The sequence below is a fragment of the Sabethes cyaneus genome, chromosome 2 (genome assembly GCF_943734655.1).
Source record: "Sabethes cyaneus chromosome 2, idSabCyanKW18_F2, whole genome shotgun sequence".
Taxonomy (NCBI): domain Eukaryota; kingdom Metazoa; phylum Arthropoda; class Insecta; order Diptera; family Culicidae; genus Sabethes; species Sabethes cyaneus.
In genome coordinates, this window is record NC_071354.1 from 54,263,027 (window position 1) to 54,275,200 (window position 12,174).

General features: G+C 45.8%; 1 protein-coding gene across 1 annotated transcript; it reads right to left on the bottom strand.

Annotated features, from left to right (window-relative positions):
- On the bottom strand, positions 1 to 2,531 carry LOC128736938 (NEDD8 ultimate buster 1-like). Its single transcript, XM_053831451.1, has 5 exons — positions 2,295 to 2,531; positions 1,967 to 2,226; positions 1,473 to 1,683; positions 1,171 to 1,413; positions 1 to 1,103 (listed from the first exon to the last, which is right to left on the bottom strand). Exons 1-5 carry the CDS (start codon positions 2,424 to 2,426, stop codon positions 96 to 98), a joined length of 1,854 nt encoding a protein of 617 aa, XP_053687426.1. The 5' UTR covers positions 2,427 to 2,531; the 3' UTR covers positions 1 to 95.
- Positions 2,532 to 12,174: the final 9,643 nt, after the last annotated feature.

Below are 12,174 nucleotides of genomic sequence, written 5' to 3' on the forward strand. Positions count from 1 at the left end.
ATATTACGTTTATGTATTTAGTATAATTGAACCTCTAATTGGTAAATTCGTTACTCAAAACAGCAATCCGTTGAGATGAGCATCCACGCATCCACCTATTGCATATTCAACAGTTTTTTATAATTATCCAATATGGATGCTTCTTCGATTAGAGGTAGATCTAAGTAACTGTCAGTATCCGTATCTATGTCTTTGGAAAAACTTTTGTAAAGAATATCCATCATCTCTTTTTTGGAATCTTTTTCGTCCTTCTTGCGAGATGAGCCCGCCTCTTCACTGTTACTAGAATCTGAGGATCCTGTCCCAGAACTGTTCGAGTTGGAAGCTTCGTTGCTTACGGTGGACAATAATGCATCATACGTATTATCTCTACGAGCGTTTAACAGAACCTCTACAGCTTCTTCGAAATTGTTAACAGTTTGTTTCAGAGCCGCTTGGGCTGCTTTTTCGTGGAAGCCAAAATCGATAAGTTTATCAGTTAACTGCTTGGATGGTGTTGTGGAAGCGATCAATTCTCGTTTTAGATCAGCTTGATTCTGCTGTAGTTCATTTAAAGCATTGTATAAATTGTTTTCACAACGTTTCAATGCTATGGCTGCAAGGCACTCCGAATAGCCCATTTCTACAAGTTGATCAACGAATTCAACATTGATCCGACGTTCATCGGCCTTCTTGTATCCGATTTTTTTGTAAAGGTTGTTTTCTCGATTAGATTTTTCCTCATTGTTCAATAGCTTTTCCTTCCGACTGTTGATGTATTCAATTGCTGCGTTGACGTCGTTGGAACAAACTCTTAATGCAATTCTTGATTCTGTTGTCTCATAGCCACATTCGAGTAAAACCGTTAAACATCCATCGTCAATCTTCAACAATTGCAGCTCACTTTCCACCACTCTAAACATGGTCGCAGCATCATCCCGTTTATTCTGATGAAAGTATAGAACAGCTTTCAGTAGATGAAGTCTTAACATAAGTGCCTTCTCGCTACATTGCTGAGTTCCTTTTATAGCAGTAACACGGTGCATATTGACACCATAACTTTGACGAAGTTTCTCCTCACTTAACTTTAGACGTTGCTCTGCGTCAGGTAATTGGGTTATGTTCTAAAAGCATATAAAACTTTGTTAATAGAGACGTTAATAGTTTTTTTCTTTCAACATTTCTGCATACCTTAAGACATAGATAACACCAAACGATGTCTAAATTAAGCAATGCATAATTATCCACAACGGTCAATAACTGGGAGTTACACGTACGGAAATCACTGTCAGCTTCGAGGAAAAGTAGAAGAGCTTCTTCGTAGTTTTCTTTCTTCAAAGCAACCTTTCCCTTTTCGTAAAGTGTCAAAGCCATTAGAAGTGCTTTCTTTTCGCTTTCTGGCAGGTGAAGAGCATTTCCATCTTGGTCCTCTAACTGCAAAATTTAAATTCGATATTAGCAAACCAATGAGCTTTCCCACACAACGAACTTACGCTGAGAAAATTTGATGATCCATTATCGTTTATAAGCATTTGCGCGTCGGTTCGTATCTTGCGAATACGATCAAAGGTATCGGATTCTTGCTGAGCTGCTTCCTTACTCTGTTTCATTATAAGTACCATAACGGTACCGCCATTGACGACTTTTTGCTCTAACAGTGTGAGGTAGTTGGTTAGTACTTTCCCGGCGCAAACAAGTTTAATACTAGCAAAGAAACGATGCATTAGGAATTTAACTTATATCAATTATCTGATTTTTAGTTTCATAATTTGCCCTGAATTTCATTTTAAAATGATTAAATAAAACCCGTTGTCGGGATGCCCGGTAAACATAAGCAGCTGGACACTAACTATCTATTTTTGTAGTTCACATCACAATGTACAGGTTTTTTGGTTTAAGTCGAATAGCCTTCGTAACTCAAATTAAAAAATGAATCATTACTGCTATCGTGTTTTCACATGAAAAATGCTTGTACATAAGCACTTACCTTGACGCATCAACAGACAATTTTTCCGCGACCATCTTGGCGAGATCCTCCCCAATACTAGTGACTTTGATCTTAACATCAAAATAGCGATTTGTGGTGCATTGGGCTGGCGCTCTACACTTTATTGTTGCGATGCCCGTCTTGAGGAATTCATCCTTGCTTCTAAGTTTATCCAAGGCATTCTGCTGCAGAGATCGAATTGCATTGAGGCAGTCCTTGACCCCGATTTGCAGGTGCTCATGATATGCTATGGCCAATTTCTGCAAAAATTAAATGTGGTTCAAGCTTCAACACCTTTTTAGAGTTCAATAGATGAAAAAAAACTTACCTCTAGCTCCGATTCCACAGATTGGTGCGTAGCTGCGTCGTAATACGGGGACTCCCAAAGTTTAATTGTTTGCTGATTCAGGATAGCACGAACCTGAATCACGTAATTTTCATTTTCCAACTCGTTCGTCATCTTTGCTTGTGATTTATTCACAAATGCATCGAAAAAATCTGATTGATACCTTAACAATAACCGCTGCCTCCGTTATAGAAATACTAAAGACTGAACTGTGCGAGAATAAAATTTTTCTTTTTACCTGTTCAGCTAAGAAGACAAAAACAAAAACAAACTACGAACATTATACATATATGCTATATACTAATACTACAGTAATTCCTAATTTGTGGTTGTGTTAGGGGTTTGTTTTCCCATCCCTCCGTCATAACTCCCACCCAGTCAATGTGATATATACAGGTGTGGCAATATTGGTTAAGTGGTGTTAGTGCAATGAAGAAATTAAATTTCCCGAGATTTCATCATGGTGTGGGTGGAATCACGATGAAGCGTGACGTCAAACTCCAAAAACAAACCCCATTGTCCGACACGGTTTGTTTTTGTAGTTTGACGTCGTTTTTTGATTTTTCGCTGCTAATACCATCAAATGTCTTCATCTGCCACACCTTTTTAAGCCTCATTGACTTCCACCCAGTAACTTTACAAAACCCTATCAACAACACAGTGGAAAACCTACAAAAGCAACAAGAGATCGTGATGGTGCAACCCATCGGCAGGCAACCATGTTTTCGCTGCCAACATCTCGTGTGTGCGAAAATGAGATAGCATGTCAGCACTGCGTTTCACTCAACTGCCATCAGCAGTCTGATTTGGGCCCGCTGTCAAATTTTGAGCCCAGGACATGGTTGTCGCTGACGTTTACTGCAGCTCGTTATAGAGATGTCGATGGGGTGTGATGGTGTATACGTATCAATGAGTATAAAGAGGTGCGGATGAATAAAGATGCGTTTATATTGGCAACATGTGGCGTGCAACTTTTTCCAAACCGTTGCCCATGCTGTTCTCCGATGTTCCCAAGCAACATGACACATATAACAAATATTCAGGTGGCAACAGAAGCAATATTGAGCAATAACTAGCAACATGTCGCATAGCATATGTTGCTAATAATATTTGTTCGGGTTTGAAAGTTTTAACAGGAATCGGGTTCGGGTTTGGCCGGAAAAATCAGAGGGGTAGTGTTTTTTTTTTTTTTTTTTTTGTATTGTTTATGCAGGGAGAAAATCTTCATAGACAGCACCTTCGCGGTGCCGAATAGGATTCACATGGTGCCAACATGCGCCTACCTACTAAAAACTCTCCTGCTGCCCGTTCCTGAACCCCTCCCGGAACTACCGTTAGGTTTTACTTCAGGAGGGAGGACGTGCCGAAGCACTCCGACTTGTCCGTTGCGTGTGTGGGTCCACACAACACCCTTGCCATTTCATACCGCCACTACCCTTCACCTAGGGCCTGGGCTGCCCAATCAGCCCGTTACTGACCCTAGCAAGCTATGTCGGCCCTGTCGTTGCAAACGTTCTAGTTATCACCGCGGTTGCCGCCCTATCGACGGCACCCCATGCACGCTGCTCAGCGCACATTCTCTGCACGATGTTGTCGGCGTTGGTGTCTTCTCCAATGACCGCAAGCATCACCTGCCGAGTGGACGTAAACCGCGGGCAGTGAAAAATCACATGCTCCGCCGTTTCCTCGGCTACCGTGCAAACGGGGCAAAAGGGTGAATCTGCCCGCCCGCGCGTATGTAGATACTTCTTAAAGCATCCATGACCCGACAGAAACTGGGTGAGGAAAAAGTTTACCTCACCATGACCTCTGCCGATCCAGGACGATATGTTCTGGATCAGCCTATGGGTCCACCTACCATGGTCGGTGCGATCCCATTCCGCCTGCCAACGCCTAATAGAGTCCAGCCTAACTCTGTCCCTAGCGCCCCTGACGTTCCTCTGCCTATGGCACTCGATATCCTCACCTAGGAGTATGCATATTGGAATCATGGCTGCAATAACCCCAATCGCATCCAACGATATGGTACGGTAGCCGCACGCAACGCGCAATGCTAACAGCCTGAACACCTTGTTCAGGCATGCCTGATTGCGCTTACTCTCCAAAGCCGGGGCCCACGCCGGTGCACCGTATCGTAGCACCGACATGGCAACGCTGGCCATCAGGCGTCTCTTACTGCTGCTAGGACCGTAGCCGTTCGGCATGATCTTAGACAGAGCAGCGACCGCCGTTGACGCTTTACCACAAGCATAATCCACATGACTGGTGAAGTTCAGCCTGTTGTCTGTCATGACACCCAGGTACTTCACACTTCGTTTGGAGACAATCACCTGTCCCCCCACGATTATTTTTGCCTCTATGGCCGACTTTCGGTTGCTGACCATCACAGCTTCCGTCTTATGGTGGGCCAATCGCAGATTGACGCCCGCCATCCAACCCTCTATTATGCTTATGGCGTCTGATGCCAGCATTTCCACTTCCTCCAGAAACTCGCCTACCACTGTAAGGACGATATCATCGGCGAAGCCAGTGATATCGACCCCAGTGGGTAGTTCGAGCCTCAGCACCCCATCGTACATGGCATTCCAAAGCGTGGGGCCGAGAATCGAACCCTGTGGAACACCCGCTGTCACTTTGTACCTCTTCGCCCCGTCCGCCGTGTCGTACACTAGCGTCCGGTTCTCGAAGTAACTCTTAAGCAACCTGCATAGATGATCCGGTACCCTCATCCTATGCAGCGCTACCGCAATTGCACCCCAGTTAGCGCTGTTAAAGGCGTTTTTGACATCGATTGTGACTATGGCACAATACCTGTCGCCTCGCCTTTTCCGTTTCATAGGCTTCTCGACCCTCTCCACTACGGACTTTATGGCATCTACAGTGGACTTCCCCTTACGGAAGCCAAACTGCGTGTTTGCCAGTCCGACATCACTTTCCACTACAGGCGTCATCCTGTTTAGGATTACCCGCTCTAGCAATTTGCCTAGCGTGTCCAATAGGCAAATTGGCCTGTACGACGAGGGATCACCAGGCGGTTTCCCCGGCTTTGGCAGCAGTACCAATCTTTGGACTTTCCATTTGTCTGGAAATTCGCATACCTCTAGGCAACTCTGAAGTGTCTCTCTAAACATATCGGGATACGCTTGGATCGCCGCTTTGAGTGCCTCGTTCGGAATCCCGTCAGGACCGGGCGCTTTCTTCGATTTCAAACCCCTGGCAATTACGATGAGTTCCTCATTCGTGACCGGAGTGAGGACATCATTCGATTGACCGTACGGGGTCGGAGGCCACCAAACTGGATCGTGTTGCGGAAAGAGCCCTTCCACGATGACTTTCAGCTTTTGGGGGCAGGTTTCCTGCGGCGCAGATGTACCCTTCATCTTTTTCATTACCACCTGGTATGCACCACCCCAGGGGTTTGAATCCGCATCGCGACATAGCTCCTGGAAACAGGATTTCTTGCTACGCCTAACCTCTTTCTTAAGCGCCGACCTTGCCGCTCTAAGATCAACTCCCCGAGCTTCAGCATCTGCATCGGTCCGGGCCCTCTGCGCTAGCCTTCTCGCTCTGTGGCACCTGGAACGGAGCTGGGCAATGGTATCACTCCACCAATATACCGAGCGACGACCGTTCATTGGCTGCCCCGTCCTAGGCATAGTGGTATCACATGCCCGTACTAGGACGTTGGTCAGCTCACGAGCACTCAGGTTCGAGCGGGTGCTCTCTGCACTGAGTGCTTCAACGAACAGGTCTTTGTCGAAGGCCTTCACTTTCCACCTCCTCCCTGTCGACTTCGCCCCGCGTGGCCGTAGCGCCCGTCGTTCAATCGTGTACCGTATAGCTTGGTGGTCACTATGCGTGTACTCATCTGACACCCTCCAGCCCATGTTGGCAAGCAACGTTGGGCTGCAGAAGGTGACGTCGATGATCGATTGTTGTACCCCCCTACAAAAGGTACTGACGGATCCCACGTTAGCCAGACTTACATCCAGCTTGGACAGAGCTTCCAGCAAGCTTTGCCCCCTCGGGGTAGTGCACCTGCTACCCCATTCGACAGCCCAAGCATTGAAGTCCCCTCCAATGACAACGGGCTTGCGGCCCGTGAGTTCGTCGGTGAGCACGTCTAGCATCCGGTCAAACTGCTCCGGCGACCACCTAGGTGGAGCTTAGCAGCTACAGATGCAGACGCCATCGACTACCGCGATCACGAACCCCTCTTGGTCGGACGACACCACCTCCTGGATCGGGTATCTACCCATCACGGCGATCGCTGCCATCCGACCCTTGTCGATAACCCAGTTAGTGCCTCCACGGGGGACCCGGTAGGGGTCCGCGATAATGGCAATATCGCACCCCGTTTCGGCTGCCGTTTGCCAAAGCAACTCCTGTGCCGTTTCACAGTGGTTTAGATTAATCTGTATAACCTGCACCATTATCGTTGCAAGGCGCGTCTATAAGCTGCACACAGTGGGCCGCCTGTGGCATGCTTATTTCCCTCTACGGCTGTGCAGGGCAAGCACCTGGGGGGTTTGCTACATCCCCTGGCGAAGTGGCCATCTTCACCGCACCGTCTGCACAGCTTGGACCGATCGGGGGCCTTACACTTGGCCGCCCGATGGCCGAAGCCCATACACTTGAAACAGCATTCTATGCGCCGTTTCACCGTCAGTGTACATACTGACCATCCTACCTTAATCTTGCCAGACGCCAACATCTTGTTGGCGATTGCCTCTGGCACGTTTAAGGTCGCGGTTTGCATATCTCCATATGCCTTCCGCAAGCGGATGTCTGCGGGTGCCACATCAACCTTAAGCTGATCCCGCAGAGCATCACTCAGGTCAACTGTCGTCGTAATCTCGTCGAGGTTTTTACACTCGACCAGAACACGCTGCGACAGCGCCTTGACCTGGCCCGCTTCGCCCAGGGACTGCTCAACCAGTTTCTGGTAATTCGAACTCTGGACCGTTGGGTCCTTTCTAAGTTCGAAAAGCATATCCCCTGCCTGGGTTCGGCGGGTCTTTACAACGTTGGCCCCAAGCTCCTGCAACTTGGGGTCCACACGAACCTTGCGCAGTAGATCAGCATACGACAGCTTGCCTGTCAGCTTCACTACTAAGGCGTCGCCCTTATGGACGCGCCTTGGCTTTGGCTTTGCAGCCGCAGCCTCGCTCGGTTTCGGCCTCGGCGGTTTAGGCGGTTTACGCCTAACCACCTGCCAATCCTCTTCCCCGGTCCCGGAAGCACCATCCGGGACCGCCTCCGCACGTTCGCTGGTAGAGGCGCGAGCCGAAGTCCGCTGCCTCTTGGCTACCAGCGTTGGTCCATGGTCGGGCGTAGCCGCCTTGCGCTTGGCAAGCGGCGTACGCGCCTGACTAGGCATGGCCACAGCCTTAGCGGCTATGACCTGAGCTTCGGCGATTTCGCATCGCTGCAGAAGCTCTTGCCTCTCCACCTCGGCAGCTATGACGGTAGAGCGAAGGCTCACCGCCAGCTTTTTAATGTCGAGGTGGACATTTGACCTAGAGTTGATGAACGAGTACAACTCGTCCACCAACTTTTTGGCTTCCTCCAGCTTGCTACTGGCTGGAGGAAGCCCGACTTCGCCCTCAGGAGGGTGCACCACGCCCTCCGTTGACATTTGCCTACCGCTGTCGCTCGCCTTCTTGGCTGAGCTGGCAGCGATGGCCACCGGCGTTCTAACTGGGGTGTTAGTCCTAGGTGGTGTCAACTTCCTCTTCGGTATCGCTCCCGTTTTCGGGGGGCTTCCCTGTATGGGCTGTGCCCCCGATTTCGGCGGGCTTCCCTTCTTGGGTCGCGCCCCCGATAACGGGGGGCTACCTGTCTTTGCTGTTGGTGACCTAGCCAACTTACTACTTTTGGCAAAGATATCATCTTTGCCACTAGTAGCACCCGTATTCGATCCCTCTTTGAAATTTAAAATTTTGTCCATTCGAAAGGGTCCCAACTCTAGGCCGCTATCTCCACTCGTAATTGTGTAGTCGCCTTAACGATCCCATGGTGATCTATGCAAGCAGGGAGGCCATGGCTAGGGACACTCCCCCCTACCCTTCATGGGGGCAGGGATGTCAGCATCCGATCGGCGTTAGTCAGGAATGTATCATCTGAGCCTACACCACCGCACTTTGACGTGAGTGACGAGCTTTGAACGTACCTAGAGACCAGCCACGGTTTTAACGGGACGGAAGGCAGCTGTACCATTAGCCTACTCGCCGTTTCGGGAAGGTATCACCCTTCCTTACATAGGGTAGTAGAATAGCACAGCCGTCAGCCCTGTAGCGCCAAATCCAAACGTTTATTCCCGCCCGTCCAGTACACCGTAATTAGGATCTTCCTGGAACCGATCCTAATGTGCCCATGGCACTCCTGACCTGGCTTTTTTTGCTTAAAGTCCTGAGCTCTAACAGGACGCTACTACGTCCGCAGCTGGCTTATAGGAATTGAGCTCCGCTCGCCTCTTTACACCACTGCGCCACGCTAACCGCAAACACTACGGCGCCCGCAGCTGGCTTATAGGAGTTGAGCCCCGCTCGCCTCTTTACACCACTACGCCACGCTACCCTCAGGCACGACGTGCCCCCCTTTCCCTGTTAGCACACAACTGAGGGTGCAACCAAAGACTGGTATTTGGTTGACCCTAGGCCCAGTTGCGTCCCGGCCGGTACCGCGTGGAGGTAGGGATAAGAGTTCCCGCTCCCATCGTAATGGCTATTCGGAGTCGCGCAAAGTCGAATGCGACTTTGTTCGGCGCCTTAACCTCGCTGAGTTAGGGCCTTAACCGGCCAGAGGGGTAGTGTATACAAGACACGACCGCATAGGGGACGCAGGATTATTAAGTCTCTGTGTAGCGATAGTAGCATGCATATTATAATACGGTTCTTCATATATACATGCTACATGCAGCATTATATTTGGCTTTAGTTTTCAAAAGGTGGCATAATGCATGTAAAAGGGTTGATTATGCGACCTTCTGAAAACTAAAGCCAGATATAGCGGTTGTTAAATCTAGCTGCCGGTTGAAAAAACTCGATTATTTTTAAATGAATGTAAATAACGCCTCAAAACTTACTCAACTGACGAACTGACAAGACACATAGAAGAAATTGCTTTAAAAATCATCGTCCTACACATTTTGCTTGCATACTAGAACCCTCTGTTATATGCATGTTGCGGAGTAGCTTCCATTTGCAGGGTTTTATGCTGCAGGGTTTATACATTTGAATGGTTTCATACTGAAAACTCGAAGCAACAGCCGCGCGCCGCGGTGTGGCCATGTTGCGAAACATGCTTTTTTGAAAAATGAGTGGTTTTTTATTGGACGATGGAATAAACTCGAGTGTCTCGTCTGTTTGTCTGTGCTTACTCTAAACATCAAACCTACACCTTCACCTCGACCTTCACTTATTTTTAAGTTGGTTTCGAAGAAACTAGATGCATATTTTCTTTGTGGCCGAGTGGGTGATAAAAATATGGGCAAAAAAGTTTATTGGAAACTTTTTCGAGCCAATATTCGTTTTGTTTTCCTCCAAGAGTTGTTCAAGGCTTTTTTATTTAGGTTTTTGATAAGCATTGAAGTACTCTTCTGCATAAAAGACTTTTTACTAAGCATCTACAACAGTTTTTATTGTCAACATTGAAACTAATGGTAAATTTATTGTAAAAGTGCCCCAAATTCAAATGTTATTCATATTCTTGTATTTTATTTTATGCCATAGAATTGGTCATAATTCATCATAATTTTACTGCCTTTTTTAATTGTTTTGTTTTCTCGCATAAAAAAATTACCATGAGAGGACGATTACTTTTACCACAGACAAACCGACGAGACACTCGCGTTAATTCCATCGTCCAATCAAAAACCACTCATTTTTCAAAAAAGCATGTTTCGCAACATGGACACACCGCGGCGCGCGAGTGTTGCTTCGAGTTTTCGGTATAAAACCATGCAAATGTATACGAATCCTACAGCTTAAAACCATACAAATGCAAGCTACTCCGCAACATGCAATAATAGAGGGTGCTAGTGTGCAAGCAAAATTTGTAGGACGATGGTTTTTAAAGGATTTTCTTCAATGTGTCGTGTCAGTTCGTCAGTGCTTTAACTGTAAATGAAAATTTTTGTTCGTTTTTTTTATTGTTAAGATACTTAACAACCCGTCATTTTTATGGTAGAATCTCTGAAAACCATGAAAGTTATCGTAGACAACAATAAGTTTGATAATCTGGTAATCTTTTCGGACGATAAATTTTATTGTTTTTACTGTATTTTGTATCCTACTGTTACCATAATTTTTATCTTCGTGTTATGGTTGTTTTTTCGGGTACTTTTGTAGAAAAACTTTTTGCAATTATGTATAACACGTATAATTAAAACATTCTGATTAAGTGTTATGGACCGAAAACAAAATTGGTCTCAACCTGCAGCAGTCTCCTCTATATGTATTTTGATATCAAAAAAAATGTGTTGAAATGGCTTGGCTATGCTGCAGGTTGAGAAACCCAAGTTTTTTACATTGTTTTATTCATTTTCGTGATTGAAAGCAGCTATTAAAGTATGTTAAAGTTATCTGCAAAATGTTTTGTACCTTACTGCCTTATACTGAGTTGACGGTCAAATAAACATTGGCATCGCTAAGAATCCCTCCGCCCTTGTCGAGTCCATCATTTTAGAAAGAAATTAATCTAAATGTAATGCTTGACTATTAAAACTATGTAAAGAATTGCAGGCAACTAACTGGCGCAAAGCACCAAATGAAACGTTCAAAACTATTCTCGGATAAGAAAATCACTGATTATTTTCGCTTTGAGAATTCCTGCGTTACGTCACATGCACAGATATCTCTTCAGCCCTGTTTCCGCGTAAGACATCAGTTCCGAATAAATTCTTGCAGCACCTATATGGATACAATCTGGCAAAAGGAAAGGATTACCGCTCACTTTTCTATGACGTTTCACTTTCAGGACATCAATTTGGACTAGATTCAATGTTTAAAGATAAACTCGATTAAAGAAAAGGGGTGGTTTTACTCTTTAACAAAATTGTTTATTTTCAGGACATCAAATTGGACTAGGTTAAATGTTCAAACGATAACATCGGTTGATCGGGCTGCTCTCTGGCGTACTTTCCAAGCACAGACATCAAATCAGTATAGGTTTAAACATCGTAAAGAATCTTCGACGGGATGGGAAGCTTTAATTTTTTTTTGCAAAAAACACTTTAAAACTTTAATGACGTCTTTTCCAACCAATCGTAGGTGTTCCGATCGTCGATTGGTGCAAAAATATTGAAAATCGATCGGGAAACCGCTAAACTATAAGCATTCAAAACCTGACCACTTTTCCAAAACGAATTTTTGGAATGACACCCTATCCAGCCAAACCTTGCCGTAAGACGTCAAAAGTTAAAAATTTCGCTAAATGGTTCACAGTCAAACAATACTTGCTCGACCGAGGGATATTTCTGTTATAAGTTAATATTTGGGAACGTCGATCATAGATGGTGCTCACGATGTTTCAGCCGTGGTACTGATGCTCAGCCAAAATGTGCGTGACGATATTTTTTGTAGGATTTTCCGCCAGGAGTTATGTCTGTTTGTATGTGCTGCATGCTTTTCTCTTCTCTTCCCACGACATTAAAAGTGGGTAGGGCACATCTCACCAAAAAAATGTTATTTCTTTTTATTGTCTTTTGAAAGTAAATTTAAGTCTTAGACCTATTATTTTATTTCTTTCAATTTTTGTTTTTCAAACCTAAGTCGACGCTTTATCAAAATAAAATTGATTTTTTTAAACCTAAACTGATACTTGGTATCAAATATATAATACAGAAAATAAAACATTTGAT